This window comes from Notechis scutatus, chromosome 3 (genome assembly GCF_049901735.1).
Source record: "Notechis scutatus isolate UNSWTSFEM ecotype Mainland chromosome 3, rNotScu1.2, whole genome shotgun sequence".
NCBI classification, from domain to species: domain Eukaryota; kingdom Metazoa; phylum Chordata; class Lepidosauria; order Squamata; family Elapidae; genus Notechis; species Notechis scutatus.
In genome coordinates, this window is record NC_142011.1 from 142110309 (window position 1) to 142132275 (window position 21967).

The 21967-nt window shown below is 38.8% G+C and overlaps 1 protein-coding gene across 1 annotated transcript in view; it reads right to left on the reverse strand.

Moving 5' to 3' along the window:
* Window positions 1-286: 286 nt before the first annotated feature.
* LOC113418034 (uncharacterized) overlaps window positions 287-21967 on the reverse strand; it is a 195351-nt gene continuing 173670 nt past the window's right edge. The window contains exons 17-18 of the mRNA XM_087960075.1: window positions 9323-9529; window positions 287-400 (exon numbers count right to left, since the gene is read on the reverse strand). Coding sequence (XP_087816201.1) covers window positions 287-400; window positions 9323-9529 — 321 coding nt within the window. The remainder of the gene's footprint in view (window positions 401-9322; window positions 9530-21967) is intronic.

The following is a 21967-nucleotide window of genomic DNA, read 5'->3' on the forward strand; positions in this document are numbered from 1 at the left end:
AATCAATTGACTTATTCCCAGATAAGCGTGCATAAGACGGAAGCAGCCATTTCTGTTTTATAGGTAGCAAACAAATTGTTCTGCAAACAATTCTTCTGTTAGTATCCCCAAACATGACTCAACAATCAGGATGAAGAAATGAGGGTTTGGGGAAGAGGGTTGAATAATATTTTTTGGGTTGTTGGGTTTGTTTGTTTTTGCTGAACTCTTTTAATTATAAGGCTTATTCTGCTTGACAGTTTTAGTCATTTCCAGCCATTGAACTAATACCTTCCCATCTTCTTTCTTATTTCCCTGAAGAAGAAGCTTCCAGCAGAGGTTCCATTCCACTTCTGTGCTCCTCGAAGTCAGCAGTGACTTCATTACATGCAAAACTGATTCCACTGACATCTCCAAATGTCTAGAAAATAAAAAGATTCAGAGTGACTGACTGTGGGCTATTTCAGAGAGATATTATGTCAGATCAAAGAGAGATGGAATTAATATATACACTCGCAACTGAAGACTTAAATGCATGAAGGGAGTGTGGTCACACCAATGTTTGCTTCCACGGGAAAATTAAATATAGCAGAATAGAAACTGTTGCTTAAGGTCAATCTTTTTTCTTTTCATAGGATAATTGGCAGTTAGGAAAGAAAAAAAATTCACGGGGAAAAATGTATGACTCAGTTTGTGAAGATCTTGAAGATCTGAACAAAACTATTGCAGTTTCACAACTCAAATGTGAATTGATCCACTGCCATGTTACATATGAATGATGATCTATAAGACCTACTGGGAAGGGAGTTTATGTGGCTCTCAAGACAAAGCTAATGGGAAAGTTCTCCCCATGAAAGTGGCCAGTCAGTTCATGTGGCCAGACAAGAGCAGCAAGAAGTTACTGGTGATATGGGCAAGCCATGGCAAATTCTCAAAAAAAAATCCATTCCAAAATTAAAGAAATAGAGAAAAAATCTTATCTAATTTTTACATTCTAAACCAAGAATGTCCAACCTTGGGAAGTTTAAGACACATGGACTCCCAAAATTCCCCAGCTAGCATTGCTGGATGGGGAATTCTGGGAGTTGAAGTCCATGGGTCTTATACTTCCCAAGGTTGGACACTTGGATTCTAAACCAAAAGTTTCCCGATCTAATACTCCTGAAGCTGCATCATCCATGTCATTTTTCAGGCTCCACAGCAGTCTTCTTCCCTAACTATTTACAGGTTTTGGCTCTTGAAGTTCCACACATTCAAAGGGCACCTGAATTGAGTAATATGCAGGACTCCAAACAACCACTGTTATTAAAGTAGCTGGCTGGGATCACCTGCCTACAATCCTCTCAGGGGTGGGATTCTACCAGTTCGCACCTATTCGCTAGAACCGGTTGTTAACATTCTAAGCAGTTCAGAGAACCGGTTGTTAGAAGAAATTACTGGCCAAATCCTGTAAGGAAGGCAGGAAGGAAACAGTCTGGTGTTGCTTACAGAAACTGCCTCTCATTAACCCTTATTACATTCTTGGTAGGACTAGACTTCCTGTCTCAGGAACTTCTCTGGAGTTTTTTTCCCCTCCTTTGCTGGTACTTTGCTTGTGTGGAGTGACCATTCAAAGTTAGAACGGCACTGAAAAAAGTGACTTATGACCATTTTTCACACTTACGACTGTTGCAGCATCCCCACAGTCATGAGAGGCCAGGCGAGGAGATGCGTGCCTCGATGTGAGTGATATTGAGTTGGCCACACCCAGCCAGTCGCATGATCACCAAGCCATGTCCACTCAGTCACATGACCACCAAGCCATGCCCACCACCTAAGCCACACCCACAGAACCGGTTGTTAAAAATTTGAATCCCATCCCTGAATCCACTCGTCCTTGCATTCCAGCTTCATCAATACATTTCAGAGTTTCTTCCTTGGGGTGAAGAAACTCTGAAATATATTGATGAAGCTGGAATGCAAATGTATTACTTTGGATCAGTTGTTTATGGATTGGTTTATCATTTTGGCTTATAATTTATACTCTCAGACTATATTTTTTTATCCTGTAGTTCCAGATCTTAAATATTGAAAAGATGGACAGAACACGAGTCAAAAAGAGGGCTGTGAAAATATTTACAGACCCCTCACATCCTGGACATAAACTGTCTCAGCTCCTTCCTTCAAAACGATACTATAGAGCACTGCACACCAGAACAACTAGAAAACAAGAACAGTTTTTTCCCCGAAAGCCATCACTCTGCTAAACAAATAATTCCCTCAGCACTGTTCAACTATTACAAAGTCTGCACTACTATTACTGTTAATCTTCTCATCACTCCTTATCACCCATCCCCTCCCACTTGTGACTGTATGACTGTAACTTTGTCACTTGTATCCTTACTATTAATATCGACTGTTTCCTAGTATGATTTGATTGCTTATTGTACCCTATGACTATCATTAAGTGTTGTACCTTATGATTCTTGACTCTTGACAAATGTATCTTTTCTTTTATGTATATTGAGAGTATTTGCACCAAGACAAATTCCTTGTGTGTCCAATCACACTTAGCCAATAAAGAATTCTATTCTATTCTATTCTATTCTATTCTATTCTATTCTATTCTATTCTATTCTATTCTATTCTATTCTATTCTATTCTATTCTATTCTATTCTATTCTAATACCAATAAACTTAAGTATTTTGAAGCTGTGTTGATTTCAATGGAAATAGTTCAATATATTAGTTTGTAAGCCACCAAAAGTGTGGCAATTATATGGCATACAAATCTTTGTAAATAAAGAAATAAATAAGTTCCACAATCAATTTTCCATTGAAATTAATGAGTTCAAAAGAAGTTTTAAACTATGCTGAGACTGATCTATATATTCCAGTTTAATGGATACCAGCACAATGTTTAGATGTGCTGTTACAAACATCACTTTTGTAATGTTTGTAAAAACTGACATATAATAAATTGTAACATGTCTTATAAGTATATCTCAAATATGCTAAGGTATTGGACATAGCCTGCATATTAAATTAATTGAAGGCCAAGTCATTGTTTCTAACAATGACTCAATGGCAGTAACCTTTTATAATTAATCAACTTCTCCCAAAAGTTCACTTCACGGTATAATTATAAAAGTAAGCAAAATTATAATTGATGCATTTTGTCAATCTGTGTAGCTGGAAGGTACTTTTTGGAAAGGTTATGTTTTCATTTAAGTAAATTGAATTAATATTGCTTTGGAACTATCTTTGACGTTTTATGATTTTTTTTAAAAAAAAATGTGTGCTAAAGAAAATTACAAAGATTTATATGCTTAAAATATTGCCTAAACTCATGATTAAGAGCATACATTTGGAAGGAGAATGAAATTGGGCACAAAATCTAATCTGATGGTATCCATTGTGAAAAGACTTGAAGGTAGGCTCCAGAAAAATTCAAAAACAGTTGTCAACTATCAGGTTTAATGTGACAAAAAGGGAAAAAAATATTAAATACATGGCTGGAGAGCAATAGAATTAATTGTATTTAATTCTCCTTAAATGTAAATAAAATAACATGAAATTTAATATTCTGCAGTATAGTATTTTTCCCTTGTCTCAACTATTATTTTGAGGAGCTTAGAACACAGCATTGCACTTAAGGGCCAGGTGCAAATGAAAGGCCAAAAAAACAAACAAACCATGCATTCTTTTCTTAAGCCAAGTAAGTCATGGAAGTCAAACTCGCATCGTCATGGTGGCATCACGTGATGCATCGTGACTTTTTCCCCCTTTGCTAAACTGGGTGTGGGAGTGGCCAGCACATGATGCACATGACTTGCAGGCCAGGAGTTTGACACCACTGAAGTATGTAATATGTTGGCTAGTCCTTCCTCTTCTCTCTCCTACTCTAGAATAGGTGTATGCTTATCTCATTGACCTTCATTATAAGAAGTTAGGACTTATTCTGTAGACATAGCAAGCTGAAATTTCATGCTTGTGCGAGGATCTTTGCTCAAATGACGCAAAACCATTTTAAAAAAGATCCATAATGTTACTTATAAGATACAATAGAGAAGCTACTTTACCATCATAAATTAATCTGTATTTTTAACAATCTAGACTGGCCAAAGTTCACTGCTTCCTGGTTCAAGCTGAAATAAAATTCAGAGGGTTCCTTGAGTGATTTTCTGAAATGACTAATGTAAAGTCTGTGGGCATCATTGCCTCTTTCCTTCCCATAGAGTTGTAAGTCCACCTGGCCCACATTCTCAACATCTTCTCTTCCTTCTCTTCCTGCCTCCCTCAAACACTGCTCCTTCCACCATCCTGGCCTATGCATCTCTTCCTTACGGAGATGGTGTCTGCAGGAAGAAGAGTCTGCCAGCGTAGCATATGAATTCCCCACAATTCCTTTCACCTATCAATCTTCCCCCTATCTTCATTTCACCAAATGTTTAAAACATCAATATTATGGTGCAGGCATAGCCCAATCAAATGTTCCAGACACAGGAATTTAGTGCATAGAATCTGTGACTCTTTCCCAGTTTTCTGTATCTCTTCATTGACATTCCAGATATGGTGATAACTCAATCATTTTCTGATCTATTGCATTGTCTCTGACAATAATTGTCCTTGGGGGGAGGAGGGGGGGAGTGTTCAGAATAACATTTTTGCTTATATATGTCATTGCATGCTTTTATGCTTGATTGAGGGTTTCCTGCTCTTTCTTTCTTATTTATTTATTTATTTATTTATTTATTTATTTATTTATTTATTTATTTATTTATTTAATTTGTCAAGCGGTTATAAGATAACAGGTATAAGTATAAACATAGTTATGAATACATGAAATGGATACATATCATAAAAATAAAAAGAAACAATAGGACAGGGACGGTAGCACATTGGTGCACTTATGCACGCCCCCTATAGACCTCTTAGGAAAGTGGTGAGGTCAATAGTAGACAGTCTAAGGTTAAAGTTTTTGAGGTGTGAGGAAGAAACCACAGAGTCAGGTAGAGTATTCCAGACATTAACCACTCTGTTGCTGAAGTCGTATTTCCTGCAATCAAGTTTGGTGTGGTTAACCATGGGTCTGTATCTATTGTGTGCTCTTGTATTGTTATGGTTGAAGCTGAAGTATTCATTGACAGGTAGGACATTGCAATGTATGATTTTATATACTATACTTAGATTGGACCGAAGATGGAGTAGTTCTAGGTTTTCTAGGTCTAGAATTTCAAGTCTGGTGGCGTAAGGTATTCTGCAACAAGTAGAGGAGTGGAGAACTCTTCTTGTGAAATATTTCTGGACTTTCTCAACTGTGTTAATATCAGGTACGTAATGTGGGTTCCAGACTGATGAGCGGTATTCAAGTATTGGTCTAGCAAATGTTTTGTATGCTTTAGTTAGTAGTGTGATATTACCAGAGAAAAAGCTATGTAGGATTAGGTTAACAACTCTTAATGCCTTTTTGGCTATGTAGTTACAGTGGGCTCTATCATTAGAGATGAGTACTCCAAGGTCCTTGACAGAGTTTGGATCATCAACAAGGTCTTGACTATTCAGCTTGTATTTTATTTTCTGATTTTTTTTGCCAATATGTAAGACAGAGCATGTATTTGTTGAGATTTGAAGTTGCCATTTATTTGACCATTCTGATACAGAATGTTTGAAGGGTAGCAGTATTGTCTGTGGTGTTGAATAGCTTTACATCATCAGCGTAGAGAACGCAGTTGCTCTTGATATGATCACATATGATCACAGAGGTCATTTATGTAGAGTATGAAGAGAGTTGGTCCTAGAACATTGCCTTGGGGGACACCACTGTTGACAGGTACAGAATTTGATAGGACGCTCCCAATTTTGACCATTTGTTGCTTGTTTGATGCCTCTATCCAGTTATGCAGTTGTCCAGAGATAACATAAGATTTTAGTTTTAAGAGTAGTTTGTCATGTACAGTGGCTTTACAGAAGTCTATGTAGATTGTGTCTATTGCATCTATTGCTTGAGCAGGAGGTTGGACTAGAAGACATACAAAGTCCCCTCCAATTCTGTTATTCTGTTATTGTGATTCTGTATTTGTGTAGTGTATTGAAAATATTAGGATAATGCTTCTCAAAGAATGGAAGATTTTCTGTCTTCTTTTCTACCTTACAGTCAGAATTCTTGAACTATATGTACCAGTTTTCACTGATACTTGCAACTTTAGCTTGGAATTGGAATTCCTCTTTGGGAATTTTTCAGCAGTTCAGCTGCAATTGAATTAGTTACATGAGAGGTTATCTAATCATTTTTATTACTCACTGATTTTGAATCTATTGGAAGTCTTCATGCTTCTTTTAAAATTCACGAACTAGTGATGTTTCATCTATGGGCCTGAAACCACTGATCTACTGCATCTGAGCACATTATTGACAAAACCAAGCTCGCTTTATATGTGCCCAATTTCAGTGAAACAGTTTCTCACCAAGCATTTAGTTTAATCAGAAACAGATCTTCAATTCTAAACACTGAGCTTCAAAACTTAACAGCGTGAAGTTGCTGAGGTCCCCCCCCCCCCAAAATAAAATATTAGGTAATGATCTTATTTTTCAAAAATCATCAGTAGCTGTAAACAAGTACCTTAACTGAGAACTGTTTTACATGCTATTATTCCAGGGAAGAAAAACAAATAGCTCTTCATTTGATAAAAGCAGTTTTTCTCAAACAGACACAAAATATTCATTGCTCCTGAGATTAAATGTCTAAATATTGCTTCTGAAGGAACAGCTGTCAGCTTAAATCCTAAATCTAGTTTGTTTACCAATCGTATTTTATATTTGTTAGAAAATGACACCAAATGGCAATAACATTGAAGAAAGTGTTCTGCTGAGGAATAGATGTGCCCTTTGGTTATAGTATACCCATCTTGATACAAAATGCCAGTATATCTTTCCTAGAATTATGTTAAATATGTAAAAAGCCTTACCCTATAAAGGTAAAAATGCTGGATGAATCCAAGCTATAATTTAGCATTAGTGTCAAAACTGTTTCAGAAAATCAGCTACTATTACCATTTCATTCTTTTTAAGTGTCACTCAGCATACTGTATCTGATCTTGCATTCAAAATAAGCCCTTGATGAGTTTATTCACTTTTCAAGACAGAGGAAAGAGCTGGAGCTTCATTCACAGCATATGGATGGATGTAAATGGTTTTGCAAAGTAATAAACTAGTAACCTCCCTTCCTCCAATAGGGGAAAAAAGAGAAAAGGATCTCCATTTAGGAGAAGTTTCTGTTGATTCAAGTTGTTAAAGGCAAATAATCCCCCACGAAATACTTAATCCAGATGATGATGGAGCTTTCCTGGTCAGTCAAAGAAATGATGACATTTTGAAAGATATAAAACTAATGCAAAACTTTCCATGGCTTTCTCAAAATATGCAATGCTACATCACCCAGCCTCCAGTCCAGAATCTGCTGCTTTTTACGTAAGGCAAGATACTGAGATATTTTCACCGCAGAATATTATTACAGAAAACTATATCCAGCACTTCCAAAAGACTGGAACAGGCCCCCTCATTGGAAAACAATGAAGAGAAAAATTGCAGCCTTTTAAAGCACTGGTGTTATTTACTGTACATCACAAGTTTTAATCCACTATATTTCTACTGCAATTAAATTTTAAATCCCTCCCACTACATTTAATCTGGCCAAGAAATTGGATTATACAGTTCTCCCTGCACCAATGGATAACCTACCAAACTAGTCTTCGGGTGCTGATATAACTCATAGTCTTTCAATCAATTCTCTTCTCTGTGACATATAGTCTTCCATAATAAAATGGCAGAAAAATAGCTCTCTTAAAAAACAAACAAACCCTAAGCTGAAAACATTGCAAACCCGATTGCCACTATGCAATCGTAGTGGCACCAGAAGCCTGGTTTATGTAATTGCTTTTATGGGGCCAATAAATAGTTTCTACTAGGGAAAATAAAAATCGTTCTCCAGCTTTCTTTGTTCATAGTTGTGTGTCAATTGTTTTTTTCTTTTGGAATGTTTTTAAGTTCGATGTAGCTGTTCTGATTTGTCAAAAAAATTCCCAATAGAACTGCTCAAGAACTGAATTATTCTAGAAGGGCTCCAAGCTGAGAAGTCCCCACTTCAAGTTCAGGAGACTTCCAACACAAATTGGAACAATCCATTTTGAAATCAAAACAGGGCCTTTTTAGACATATTAATATGAAATGCTTTACATAGCTCTATTCTTTTGTTGTCAAAAAAAAAAAAGGCATGCAAAATAGTGGAGGGAATTACTGTACATTGTGTCTATTTCTTGGAAGAAAGAGTTAAAGACAAGCTTTTTTAAAAAAATAGCTGAAAATCTGGGAATTATGGCTGACCTAGAATGGCAAGTGCCCTCTTAGAGTGAGATAAGCAGAATATGTAATAAAACTGAGTTTGGCATTTGTCAGTTTGTGTATTTCCTAGTTCTGATTTAAAAATACAAGAGTTGTTTCAAGATAACTCCTGAGCCAGTATCTACAAATGTCTACGCAAGCGATTAAGGAATCGATTATTGGAATCCAAGGACCTGGATAGTTTGAAAGTTTTGATTCTAGTTTTTGTTTCACTCTTTCACGTCTCTCTGGGTTTCCAGAAGTTTCCCTGCCCTAAAGAAAGGGAAGAGGCAAGACTTAACATTAGTATGTTGCCTCAGAGACAAGATTGGTTGCCGTTGCCTCAGAGACAAGATTTGATTTATTATAAAGGCAGAGAAAACGATTAATTATTTATTTTGTTTCTACCTTTTTTTAAAAAAAAAATGTCTGGAATACAAGAGATTGTGCCTTGCTGAGACTACTACAGTTAGTCCTGGAGCTTGCTCATTACAGTCATAAGTTGGGACAGTCATAAAGCAGGTTGTCAAGTGACAATTTTGCAAACTTTTTTAAATGGTGGCCATTAGGTGAACATTGCAGTCCTTAAGCAAACCGATTGTCTTTTTCAAAACCCAAAGGTAAATGTGATTTTTTGCGGGGGAAAAAAAGTCATAAAATGAGGTCCTGTGACCACGAGTCACTGCAAATGGCTGTAAAAATATAGGTTAGTTGCCAAGTTCCCTATGTGCAGTCATGTGACCACAAGGGGGAGGTGGCTGTCGGAACTTTGGAACTGGGTCCTAAGTACCCCTGGTGAGATCCATCCTAACTTCAAATGGTTACTAAGCAACGTCAAGGACTACCTGCCTTCAGCTTGATAGGTTGGAGGACCAACCGTGTTTTTTTTTTCAGGCATCGAAGGGTTTTTGGATCAGTCCATCTTTGCAAACATTTTTTTTTCAATTAAAATTCCACTGTATGAAACGAGGCTGCTTGTGCTTACCTCAACAATAGCCCCACCGGGCAGTCTAAGGAAGTGCCTGTACAGTTCTTGGAAACCCCCAAGATGAACTGTATATATCATTACATGAATGGTGATGCCTCTTGAGTTTCCTGCAAGTTTCAATATTTCATCTTGAGGGTGGATGCCGCTGCAGGAGGTTTGGGGCTGCTTGGCATGGTCTTCCCAGAAGTATTCATAGACAACCACCTTTCAAGACAGAGATCCTTGGGTTAATTATTCACTCATCAGGAACAGCTTAGCCATCACACAATTATTACAAAAGTAAAGTAATCCTATCACCTACAGAACATAGCACCTGTCTCCATCATTCCCAATTCTTACAGTGTGTTGTATGATGAATTAAACCATTTCCCCTTTCTTTATTTACTCTGATAAGAGAAAGGAAAGGCACAAAATGCATTTTAGGGCAACAAAAAGGCTCTGGAGATGTTGAAGACTTGGAGCCATCATGGCAACACGACTGATGTGTTATTCAGCAGGTTCTGGTAGTGGAAATTTTGAGTAGTTTGGAGAACTGGCAAATACCATCTCTGACTGGCCCCACCCCCATCTATTCTCTGCCTCCCGAGTCCCAGCTGATTGGCTGGGTCTCCTTTTGTTGCCCTGCACAGGAGAACGGAGCTGCAAAGCAGGTTAGTGGGGTGGGCAGGGAATGGGGATTTTATTTATTTATTTTTATTTATTTATTTTGATTTGTCAATCGCTTAGAAGATAATAGGTATAAGTATATACATAGTTATGAATAGATGAAATGGGTACATATAAGAAAAATAAAAGAAACAATAGGACAGGGATGGTAGGCCTCTTAGGAAAGGGGTGAGGTCAATAGTAGACAATAGTAGTAGATTTTGCAGTAACCTTCCCCCAGGAGTGGGGTGGGAATGGAGATTTTGCAGTATCCTTCCCCTGCCATGCCCATAAAGCCACGCCCATCAAACCGGTAGTAAAAAAATTTGAATCGTACCATTGCAACAAGACCTGTGGAGATTTGGGGAAGAGGTAAAGCCTAAGAATAGATACTGTTCTTATTCCATTCCTCTAGTAGAGAGGAAGTTTTGCTAGATACAGGTATTTGTCAGAGTATATTCATGAACTGGAATAGAGCTTGGTAACAAGGTCAGCCAATGAATAGGCATAGCAACTAAATCAGCCAATGAGGACTGTTTTGGAAACTGAAACTAGAATTAGCCTAGGTTGGAAACTGAAACTAAAAGTAGCCTAGGCTTTAAGTAGCCTATATATTAAGCTCTGCAATTCTGCAGCTATGTTGAGCTCTGAGTCTGTCTATTGAAGATGAAACTAACTTGCTTGCTGAAGACTGGAGCTCTGCTCTGAACTTGCAACATGTTTCTGTTTGAGTTAGCTCCATGTTGGAGAAATCTACAACTGGTTTGTAAAATCTACTTATGTTTATAAAGATGTTAAGTGAAGCATCAGCCATCTGTGTTTATTTTTCTGGCACTGAATTATCGCTGCAAAACTCTCAATAAAATTTATATATTGCTAAACAAGACAGTTATTAAGTGAGCTTTGCCCTATTTTATGACCTTTCTTGCCACAGTTGTTAAGTGAATCAATGCAGGTATTAAGTTGGGAACAGAGTTGTTAAGTGAATCTGGCTGCCCCATTGCTTATCAGAAGGTCGTAAAAGTTTGATTACATAACCCCGGGACACTGCAACCCTCCTAAATACATGCCAGTTGCCAATCATCCAATTTTTTACCATGGGGATGCTGCAACGATCATGAGATTGAAAAATGGTCATAAGTCACTTTTTCAATGCCATTGCAACTTTGAATGGTCACTAAATAAATGGTTAAAAGTAGGAGCAGTGGTGGGATTCAAATCTTTTTACTACCGGTTCTGTGGGCATGGTTTGGTGGGCGTGGCAGGGAAGGATAGTGTAAAATCTCCACTCAGAGGTGGTATTTACCGGTTCTCTGAACTACTCAAAATTTCCACTACCGGTTCTCCAGAATTGGTCAGAACCTGCTGAATACCACCTCTGAGTAGGAGGATTACCTGTACTGGTTTTGTGGAACCTGCCAGGGACTCTGGGATTTCCTAACCCTATAAATGTAGATAGATATACAGTAAATACACATGTAAAAAAAAGTACAATATTAAAGCTGTATATATTTCAAAAATGATTCAGAAGAATTGCTTCAGATCTCAGTCAAGCCCAATACTATCTCTCTGCTATTCATTAAACCAACCCATATGCTTTCAGGCTTCCACACAAGCCAGGAAGGGAGGCAGGGGGAAGTCTTCACTTCTCCCAAATAATTTTAACTGAATAATTACTGAATAATTCAGAAGGCAAGTCTATTAAGAGGCAGGGTGTTTGATATCTAACATGCCTGAATAACCTGAAGTAAGTGCTAAGAAGACAGCTCTGGTGTCATCCGACATCTCTATCATTAAGTTAATCAAAAAAAGTTCACTCATCAATTCTAGGCCAAACGTGGCCTCTTAAATCTGCTGAGGCAGACTAGTCAAGAAATGGTGCATATCAGTCATGTCAGAGGCACTGAAGACAGTGAAGATCTCTGTTCACAAGAGCTGACAAGAGAGCTCAAAATGCCAGAACAGCATCCAGGAGCCCTTTTGTGAAATCCATCCTTCAGCAAAAAAACACATTAGGGCAGTAATTCAGTGATAAGAGGCAGGCAGGCTGGAACAGGTTCAAAATGCTGAATATTTCACAGTGCTGTTAATTAAAACAGGGGTGCCCTTCCTTTAATTGCACGATAGCCATTTCAATCCGATAGGAAGACAGACACAAATGTCCTTGTGGCTGGTTTAGCCTGTTACGATGATGACAAAACGTTGTTTGGATTGAACACAATTTAATAGCAGTTAAAGAAGGCTTTTCATTTCGTATTTCCTACTTCTTGGGAAGGAAAAAAAACTGAAACTTGTACACACACTTCAGAGAGCCGCTTCACAAGAATTTTGAAGGCTTTGCTTTTTTATGATGTTTTTTTTTTGGTCAGGTGTAATGTTTTTAGGTCCTCATTTACCTCAGTGGTGAAACTCCAGTGCTCTTATTTCACAAGAACTGCACAAAAGGAAGAATTTGCATCGCATGTCCTTCTAGCATTCACGTGGTACTTGATTGTTCTAGACAATCAAGAAAGAATATTCTTCCTATCCAAATTTTACTGAGAGAGGGAGGGAGAGGGAGAGAGAGGGGGGGGGGGAGAGAGAGGGAATCTTGAAAAATTTAAAATTTAAAATTTGCATATTTGATGTTTCAGTAGGAACAGTGGGAGAAACAGTATTTGGTTGACATTTTCTTTTTCAATAAGAAAATTGTTGAAGCTAATATTTTTGACTTCAGTTTCGTTTTAGACTTTCAATGATTCTCTTTTTGTCTAAAGGCGAAGTGGAATATAATGGCTGTCACTCTGGTCTTATGAACGAAGACCAGCAGATTGGCCTAACTGAAATTTTGGATATGACTCCTGTATCCAAACTCTTTGATGGCAGCTACAGGTAATTCTCAACTTACAACCATTTTTTAAACACCATTCAAAGTTATAAAGGTCCTGGGGGAAAAAAAGTGACTTTTGACTATTTCAGGGGCCCCACAGTCATGTGATCAAAATTCAGGGGCTTGGCAGGTCTCGTTCTGATGTTTTGGGAACTTGGTGCCTCAGGTGCCAGTGTAAATTCTTTTCCCAGAACTGGTGTCCTTGAAGCTCGGCAGATCGCTCAGTTTGGAACCGTTGGTTCCTGTTAAGGTCCATACTCCCCAATTTCCCATTCTTTTTAAACATTCTTTCACACCTCCAACAAACTTCCCTTTCCAGATGCTTCCTCCCTGTTGGTTATGGCAGGTATTGGTGAGCTTCAAAGAAAGCGAAGATGAGTAGTTGACATATTAACCAGTAGTCCACTGAGCAGATTGAGCTTCATTCTCTATCCAGTCGGAAAATTCACTGGGTTCAAGTTTAGTGGGAAAGAAATAATAGATTGGAACAATGTATGATGCAAAGATATTTGTTACTATGCTTGTCTAGGGCAGACTGAACGCAACTTGGAGACACATGACTTTATGCCTGGGTGATTAACTTGAAATTCCATGTTTTATTCATTAACAGAATTATATGGCTGCTGATGGCCATGTAGGATGGACTGTGTAATGTTTGCAATGTGGCTTTTGTAGTACTGTTGCACTGTCTAACTTACATGGATTTTCATGTATTTTAAATTTGCTTTTTTTTTAAACAGTATTAAACTTTAATCTTTAAACAGAATGTAAAAAAATTCGTTTTTTTTAGGAACTACGACTGGCAGAGAAGTATTCATTACATTGTAAATAAAATAGTTGCATTTTCAGCTAATGAACAACGCAAGAATTCAAGCCCAGCGTTGGGAAGTACTGTCAATGTACCATACTCTTATCTGTTCTGACTTTTTTTTTTTTTTTTGCAAATGTTTCTTTTACTTTTATTTTAAAAAAACCCAATGCTGTTTTCTATGGCTATGCTCACATGCTATTGGATGCTGTGATTCTTATGATGTAACCGGACAGGTGATTATTTCTAAACCAATCAATTTTTATTTTGAAGTTATTTTTTGTGCTAGCTATAAAAGTAAATGTAAGCCATTTTTCCAGGTTCTTCTGACTCGGATTGGAGAGAGTATACAGTATGGAGGCAGAACCTAAGGCCAGATTTGGCCATCACTGCTCAACTTGGTAGAGTGTCTTATAGCAAGCCAAAGAAGACCAAATCAAATAGAGCCAATTTAAAGCCAGATAATTGTTAAGATGTAATCAGGGACCACACTCATGTTCCCAGATGGAAACTCTACTCATCCTGGCCCACTGCCCAAGGAAGTAACCAGCCTTTCTGAAGACCAACAAGGTTGGCCCCTGGGCAGATGCCTACATTGTTTCATTGAAGGTACCCAAAGTGTGCCCACCTTGTTAGAGTTTGTGCACCAGACAGATACCACTGGGGAGAGGCAGTCCCATAAATAACCTAGTATTATGCCATACAGAGTTTACAGTATACATAAATTGTACCCAGAAGCCAACAGGGAGCCAGTGCAGTTCTCAAGGTAATGGAGTTAAGTGGGCACATTGAGATAATCTTACAATCACCCCTGTATCTGGACTCTGGACTAATTGTAGCTTCTAAATTGTTTTCTAGGGCAACCCCTTGAAAAGCAAATTCAGTAGCCTAGACAATAAATGATTGTCATGAGTAAATCGAAAATCCAGGAATTAGTGCAACTTGGGACTTTCTCAGAAGACCTCTGTCACTATCTATCACTTCAGCAGTTGAGAATCAAGGAGGATCCCTTGATTATGCAATACATCTGAACAGGGGAGGGCTTCTGTTATGATATCTGGGGTATCTATCAATACTACTTCAACTTCAACCACAACAATACACGAGCACACAATAGATACAAACTCAAGGTAAACCGCCCCAAACTCGATTGCAGGAAATACAACTTCAGCAACAGAGTGGTCAATGCCTAGAATACACTACCTAACTCTGTGCTTTCTTCCCCAAACCCCAAAAACTTTAACCTCAGACTGTCTACTGTTGAGCTCACCCCATTCCTAAGAGGTATGTAAGGGGCATGCATAAGCACACCAACGTGCCTACTGTCCCTGTCCTAATGTTCCCTTTTATTCGTATCCATTTCATGTATTAATAATAATGTTTATACTTATATTTGTTACCTAATACATGATCAACAAACAAACAAATAAATAAACCCCAAGCCCATTGGATCTTGACTGGACTGAGCTGAATTCTCTAATCCAATCCAAATGGCTTAATCTGTAAACTCTGGAATAGAATCTTGCCTTCTCCAGGGGCAGAGTTGTTAAACTGAATATTATTAAAGTACTGATGATACTGCATCCTGTGCTGATGAATAACCTTCGCCAGCCATTTTGTGTAAAAGCAGCAGCAAGGGGATGATATGAGGCAATCCACAGAACAGGGATCTAAGGCAAGATCATTCCCTACCACCAACATCTCCTGGACCAGCTTAGTAAAGTACCATTGTATTTTTAAAATGGCCTTATTTTTGAAGTGTTGAAATACCAAAAGTATTTAAAAAGCAAATACTGGAATGTGAAGAAGATAGAAAAAGGGATGATGATGATGATGATGCCAAAAATAACAAAACAAAACAAAACCCAAAGATGACCTCATTGAAAGTAAGAAAGAAAGGATTATATTTTTTCCTTCCCTTCCATTTATATCCCCAACCACAGGTCATCGCTTAGATGTTTCAACTTTACATGGAACAGTAGCAACTAACAGAATAAACAGAAAAACAGGGTTGGAAGGAACCTTCGAGGTCTTCTAGTCCAACCCCCTGCTCATACAGGAAGCCCTATATCATTTCAGACAAATGGTTGTCCAAGCTCTTCTTTAAAATGTCCAGTGTTGGAGAATTCACAGTAGCAAGTTGTTCCACTGATTAATTGTTCTAACTGACAGGAAATTTCTCCTTAGTTCTAAAGTTGGTTCTCTCCTTGATTAGTTTCCATCCATAATTATTCCATAACCATCCATTACCATAATTGTTGCTGGTTTCTGTTTCAATCCAAAAACTGTATTTCAGATATCTAACTTTGCCTTGCTTTGAGCTATATGGTATGTAAAGGAGCCATTCTTTCCTAAACTTAGTTAAATTCCTGTTAATTTAACTATCAATTTTACCAATGCAGCACATTCTCCAAATTTAATCCCCCACTCTCACTGTAAGCAAGATAGTTCTGTCACTGTAAGCAAGATAGTTCTTTTTCTATAGCTTGCTAGGTTTAGCCTTATTGCAGTCATGAAGTGTTTCAAATTTGCCATCTTTCTCAAATTGCTTTTTATTTTTCCAGGTATTTGTAAGTACGTTAAACCATGGTAAATTCCTTCTTTCATTGTATAGTTCCTGTTGTGTCTAAATTCTGACAGCCAGGACGACATGATTCTACTCTGAATGTATAATATTTACCACTGCAACACATGTTTGCAGTTTTCTTCTAGATGCACGCACGCTTTTTATTTGAGACTCGCATTGCACGAGTTTTATATGCCCACACAGATTAAGAGAATTCGCCAAACTGGGAATTTGCCAGCAGGTATCAAGAACTCAAGCAGAATTCAGCTTGGAAGGAAGGATATATTAGGAAAAACAGATGCATGAATTACAAGTACAGAGACAGGGATTGGTCTATTACTTAACCGATACCAAAATCCTGGAACAGTAAAGTCATCTCTTACCAAAAAAAGGCTTTTTTTCTGCAAAACATCAGGGTGAAAAAGCAATATTAGTAGGGCTACCTATTGTTCGTTTAACTTGTCCCATCCTGCTTTTGATAAGCCTAACCAATAAGATGCAATTACATTACAAGCATTTAAAGTTCTTTCCCAGTTAGGTATCCCCTAAAGCTCTTGCTGTCTCTGTCTAGATTGCTTGAGGGAGTTGTTCCACTGAGAGAATGTCTGCACTAGCAAGAAGGTGAGGAACAATTAAGGATGAGGCTGACATCACAAGACCCTTCCTCTTGACAGTTTCACATCACTTCCTGGGTTTGGCTTCTGCTCATTCTAAAATGGCTTCCTCAGCTCTAAAACATTGATTTTTAAAAAGATTCAGAGAGTGACTTTGGCCTGGGAAGTAGAAACAGATGCACATCAGAGGTGGTATTCAGCAGGTTCTGACCAGTTCTGGAGAACCGGTAGTGGAAATTTTGAGTAGTTCTGCGAACAGACAAATATCACCTCAGACTGGAGATTTTACAGTATCCTTCCCCTGCCACGCCCACCAAGCCACGCCCACAGAACCGGTAGTAAAAAAAATTGAATCCCACCACTGGTACATATGGCTAAATTCTGATGTCTTTGAAAAGCAGCTTATCATTCCTTTCGTTACCAGCTGTTTTTATGTAATTGTAACATAAATGTAAATTTGCTATGCAATTTTAAGCTTTCCTGCCTCAATAGTTTGAACTACAGAAATATTCTTTCAGAATGGCACATTCTGGTTGCGCATGTTTTTTAACTTTTGCAAAGTGTTCTTTGTTTCTTTGCTCTAGCTCTTGACTTGAGTCACATTTCAAAGGTAGAAAAGAGAGAATCTCATATCTTGTATGAGTTATGAATAAAATACTTTCACTCCTTAAGGAAAAGCATTGAGGGAAAGTTCTTGACTTCCCATCATTTGCACTTGCCAATACTATGGGAGAATAGTTATAAAGTTGTGAAATGCTTAACAGCATGATCAGTTTTTTGTGAATGACTGGAATCTTATTTTGCCCTATTTGTCTAAAGGCTATTGGATGGGAAGAACAATTTTAGAGAGAGAAGTTCCCTGAAGATGGGCTTCGGCACAAGTCCGAAAGCTCAGAAGACAAAACCTCTGGTCCCGGTGACTGACCCAGATTGGATCCTGCCACATTATCCTGGGACACGTATATTCACCTTCATTTGAGGCAATTTTAGTACAATATTTGTAGCTCAAGTTGAAATGACGGCTCCTTGGTGCTCTTTGAGCTTGATTGTTTTCTGGCAGATGTTTCATTACCCAAACTAGGTCACATTATCAGTGCTAGTAAGCTCATCTGTCCTTCCTAGCACAGATGAGCTTACTTAGTTTGGGTAATGGAACATCTGCAAGAAAGCAACCAAGCTGAAAGAGCACCAAGGACGCCCTAATTTTAGTACAATTATTCAAACCAACATGCTTCTTAGAACGACGCTTTTTTTTTTTAAAAAAAAGTGGAAGATACTATAAATTAAAGACAAAAAAATTCTACAAAACAAAAGAAAAGTCCCCCTCCTTCAGCTGCTGAAGAAACTTGGGAAGGTGAGAGTAATCATTTCTGAAGAATGGCAAAATAAGGTTTTGCGGAAGCCTATTGTATGTATAATGCTTGTTGCGTGTATATATATATATATATATATATATATATATATATATATATATATATATATATATATATATATATATATATATATACACGCAACAAGCATTATACATACAATAGGCCCCCAACAACTCACAACAACACCTGAAACAATTAGTGCACAACGTTTCCAACAGAGAACTCACCAAAACAGAAACAGATGTTCTAACCAAAGGATTCAATTATGCTATAGCACCCCAAAAAATCCCCACAGAATCCATCATATGTGCAGTAGAATCCAGTCTAACTAAATTAAATACAGATGAAGCTGATAAAATAAGACACCAAGTTACCAATATCCTATGCACAAGCAAGCCACCCAAAAGCAACTTACAGAAAAATGAAATTAAAGCACTACAAACCCTGAAAAGAGATAGCAGCATAATCATCCTCCCAGCAGACAAAGGAAATGCCACTGTAGTAATGGACAGAAAAGACTACGAAACAAAATTGACAGACCTACTCCAAGACTCCACATACAAACCCATAAACACAGACCCAACCACATATCTGGAAAAATTAACCAAGAAGAAAATTATAACCAGCCACATAAGCAAAGAGATCCAACACACGATTATACCCAGAGAGAAATCTTCCAGATGTCCCAAACTATACGGCCTCCCAAAAATACACAAAGAAGGCATACCTCTCAGACCCATAGTCAGCTCCAGAGGAGCACCACTACAAAACCTAGCCAAATACCTAGCAAAGCAGCTACAGCCCCATGCTGAAACAGCAGCTTCACATGTACAAAACTCATACCACTTCTTAGAAATGATCAAAGATCTACACGTGGAGCAAGAAGATCTGCTTGTAAGTTTTGACGTGGTTTCCCTATTCACTCAAGTCCCAATAAAAGAGACCCTTGAAATCATCAAAAATAAATACCAACCAGCCAAACACCTCATGGAACTAACAGAACACTGCTTAACCAACACATATTTCATATACAAAGGACAAAGATACAAACAAATAGAAGGAGCCCCCATGGGATCACCACTGTCACCTGTCATTGCTAACCTGTTCATGGAAGAATTCGAATCCAGAGCCCTGGCCAATGCCATCCTCAAACCCAAACTATGGTTAAGATACATCGATGACACATTCGTGATTTGGCCCCATGGACAAGAAAACCTAAACAATTTCCTAACACACCTAAACAGCACACACCCCAAAATCAAGTTCACCATGGAAACAGAAACAAACAAACAACTACCATTCCTAGATGTACTAATCTACAAAAAAACAGATGGCACACTAGGACACACCATATACCAGAAGAAAACACACACCAACCGCTACCTCAACGCCCAATCCCACCACCACCCAGCACAGATAAACTCCGTGGCTAAAACACTAATTACCAGAACCAAATGCCTGGCAGACAAGACACACATTAAGGCTGAACTATGCACCCTGACTAAAGTACTGACAGCCAACGGCTTCCACAAAAGCAAAATCACCAGCTTGATCCACAAAAACACACTGAAACATAATAGAGACCCAGAAGATGAACAGACCTATGGAACAGCTGTCCTGCCCTACATAAGAGGTACTACAGACAAAATTAGTAAGGTACTACACAGACATCACATCAGGACTGCCTTCAAAACAGACAGAAAAATAGCAGCCATCCTTAGCAACCCCAAAGATAAAATTGACCTGGAAAACCAAGGCATATACGAAGTCCCCTGTGCATCATGCCCGGCCACATACATTGGACAGACCAATAGAAGAATGAGTACCCGCCTGGATGAACACAAAAATGCAGTCAAAAAGCTGGAACACACTTCCTCACTAGTCCAACACATGGAAGCTACAGGTCATAGCATCAACTTCAATGGCACCAAAACCCTGGCCACTATGGAAAACCCTAGCCACAGAGTCATCAGAGAAGCCATAGAGATTGAAAAAAGACCAGAAAGCATGAACAGAAGAGATGATTCCACCAGGCTGTCAATCATTTGGAAGCCTGCACTCACAAACAAAAAATCTCCACACCACAAGCCAGGCAAACACCTGGGCACAAACAGATCCCCCCTGATACCTCCAGCTCAAACACAACCCAACCAGGCACCCAGATGAAACCCAGCTTCCTAACTAATGATAGCCGTCCATTTACCCGAAGCCAAGCTGCACTAAAGGCCTCCATTAAAGTAACACAATGCTGCCAGCCAATCAAGATACAAAAAGAGCCAAAAAACAGACAGAAGATATCAGAGACACTCATCAAGCAGAACACAGCAAACTCCGAGACCAATAAACACAGACCAAGACTCCCAACCAATCAGGATGAAGAAAAAACCATTCTGGCACAGCAATAGGCTGCCCCAAATTTAAATCTGAAACCACTGTAAAAGTCTGACCCACAGACGGACACAATACAGAAGCCTGATGATGGCAGATGAGATTCTGCTGAAACGTTGCTACAACTTTAAAAGAACTACAATGACGTGGGAAAATACCCGAACCAAGCCGAACACCATACATGTAAGTACCCTGAAAACTTAAGAAAATATATATATATATATATATATATATATATATATATATATATATATATATATATATATATATATATATTTGTTTTCTGAGGTTCTCGCGGGTATTTGTATGTGGATCTTTGGTTATTCGGGTTCTATCCCGCTAAGATTCAAAGTATCTAGGCAACGTTTCGGCGAGGTCCCACTCGCCATCTTCAGGCTGGTGCTTTCGGCTTAGTGCCAGTGCAAGCAGTGTGTGACCGGAGCTGCCATCTCTCTCTATATACAAGTGGTGGGGATGGTGTGCTGGGCTGGTTGGCTGTGCTGCAGCCTCTTGATTGGTTGATGGAGTTGATGTTGGTATAATGGGCTGTGTAATGGCCTTTTGTTGTGGAGATATCCTGGATCTTGTGCTGTCATCTCCTGGGTCGTTAGCCTCTTGTGTTTTAACGGCTTGGGTAATGGGTTGTGTGATGGGCTTGTGAGTTCTTTTGTTGTGGTATCCTGGGTCTTGCGTTGTAATCTCCTGGGTCGTTTGTGTTTTGATCTCTTTTCCATTAGCCTCCTGTGTAGTAACAGCTTGGGTAATGGGTTGTGTGATGACCTTGTGAGATTTATTGCTGTGGTATCCTTGGTCTTGTGCTGTGATATCCTGGGTCATTTGCTGTGTTGTGACTTCTTGAGTTCTTGAGGTGTAATTTCTTGAGTTTTCTGATGTGATGTCCTGAGCAGGTGGCTGTGATGTAGCATTTTGGGTTTTTAATATGGCTTTGAGTTTGGGGTCTGGGTCTGTGTTCGTTTGGCTTCGAGTTCGTGGTCGTGCCACATCTTCATGGGCCACACAAGATGCCACCACCACACTTCCACGTAAAAATCAGACTCACACCCACACAGAAGATGAGACACGACCACAGACCAGAAGCCGCACTGCAGCTGCATCACTACCCACTTCAAACTCCTCTGAACCATACATGAGCGAACTGACCCCCACCATGAAGATGTGGCACGACCACGAACTCGAAGCCAAACGAACACAGACCCAGACCCCAAACTCAAAGCCATATTAAAAACCCAAAATGCTACATCACAGCCACCTGCTCAGGACATCACATCAGAAAACTCAAGAAATTACACCTCAAGAACTCAAGAAGTCACAACACAGCAAATGACCCAGGATATCACAGCACAAGACCAAGGATACCA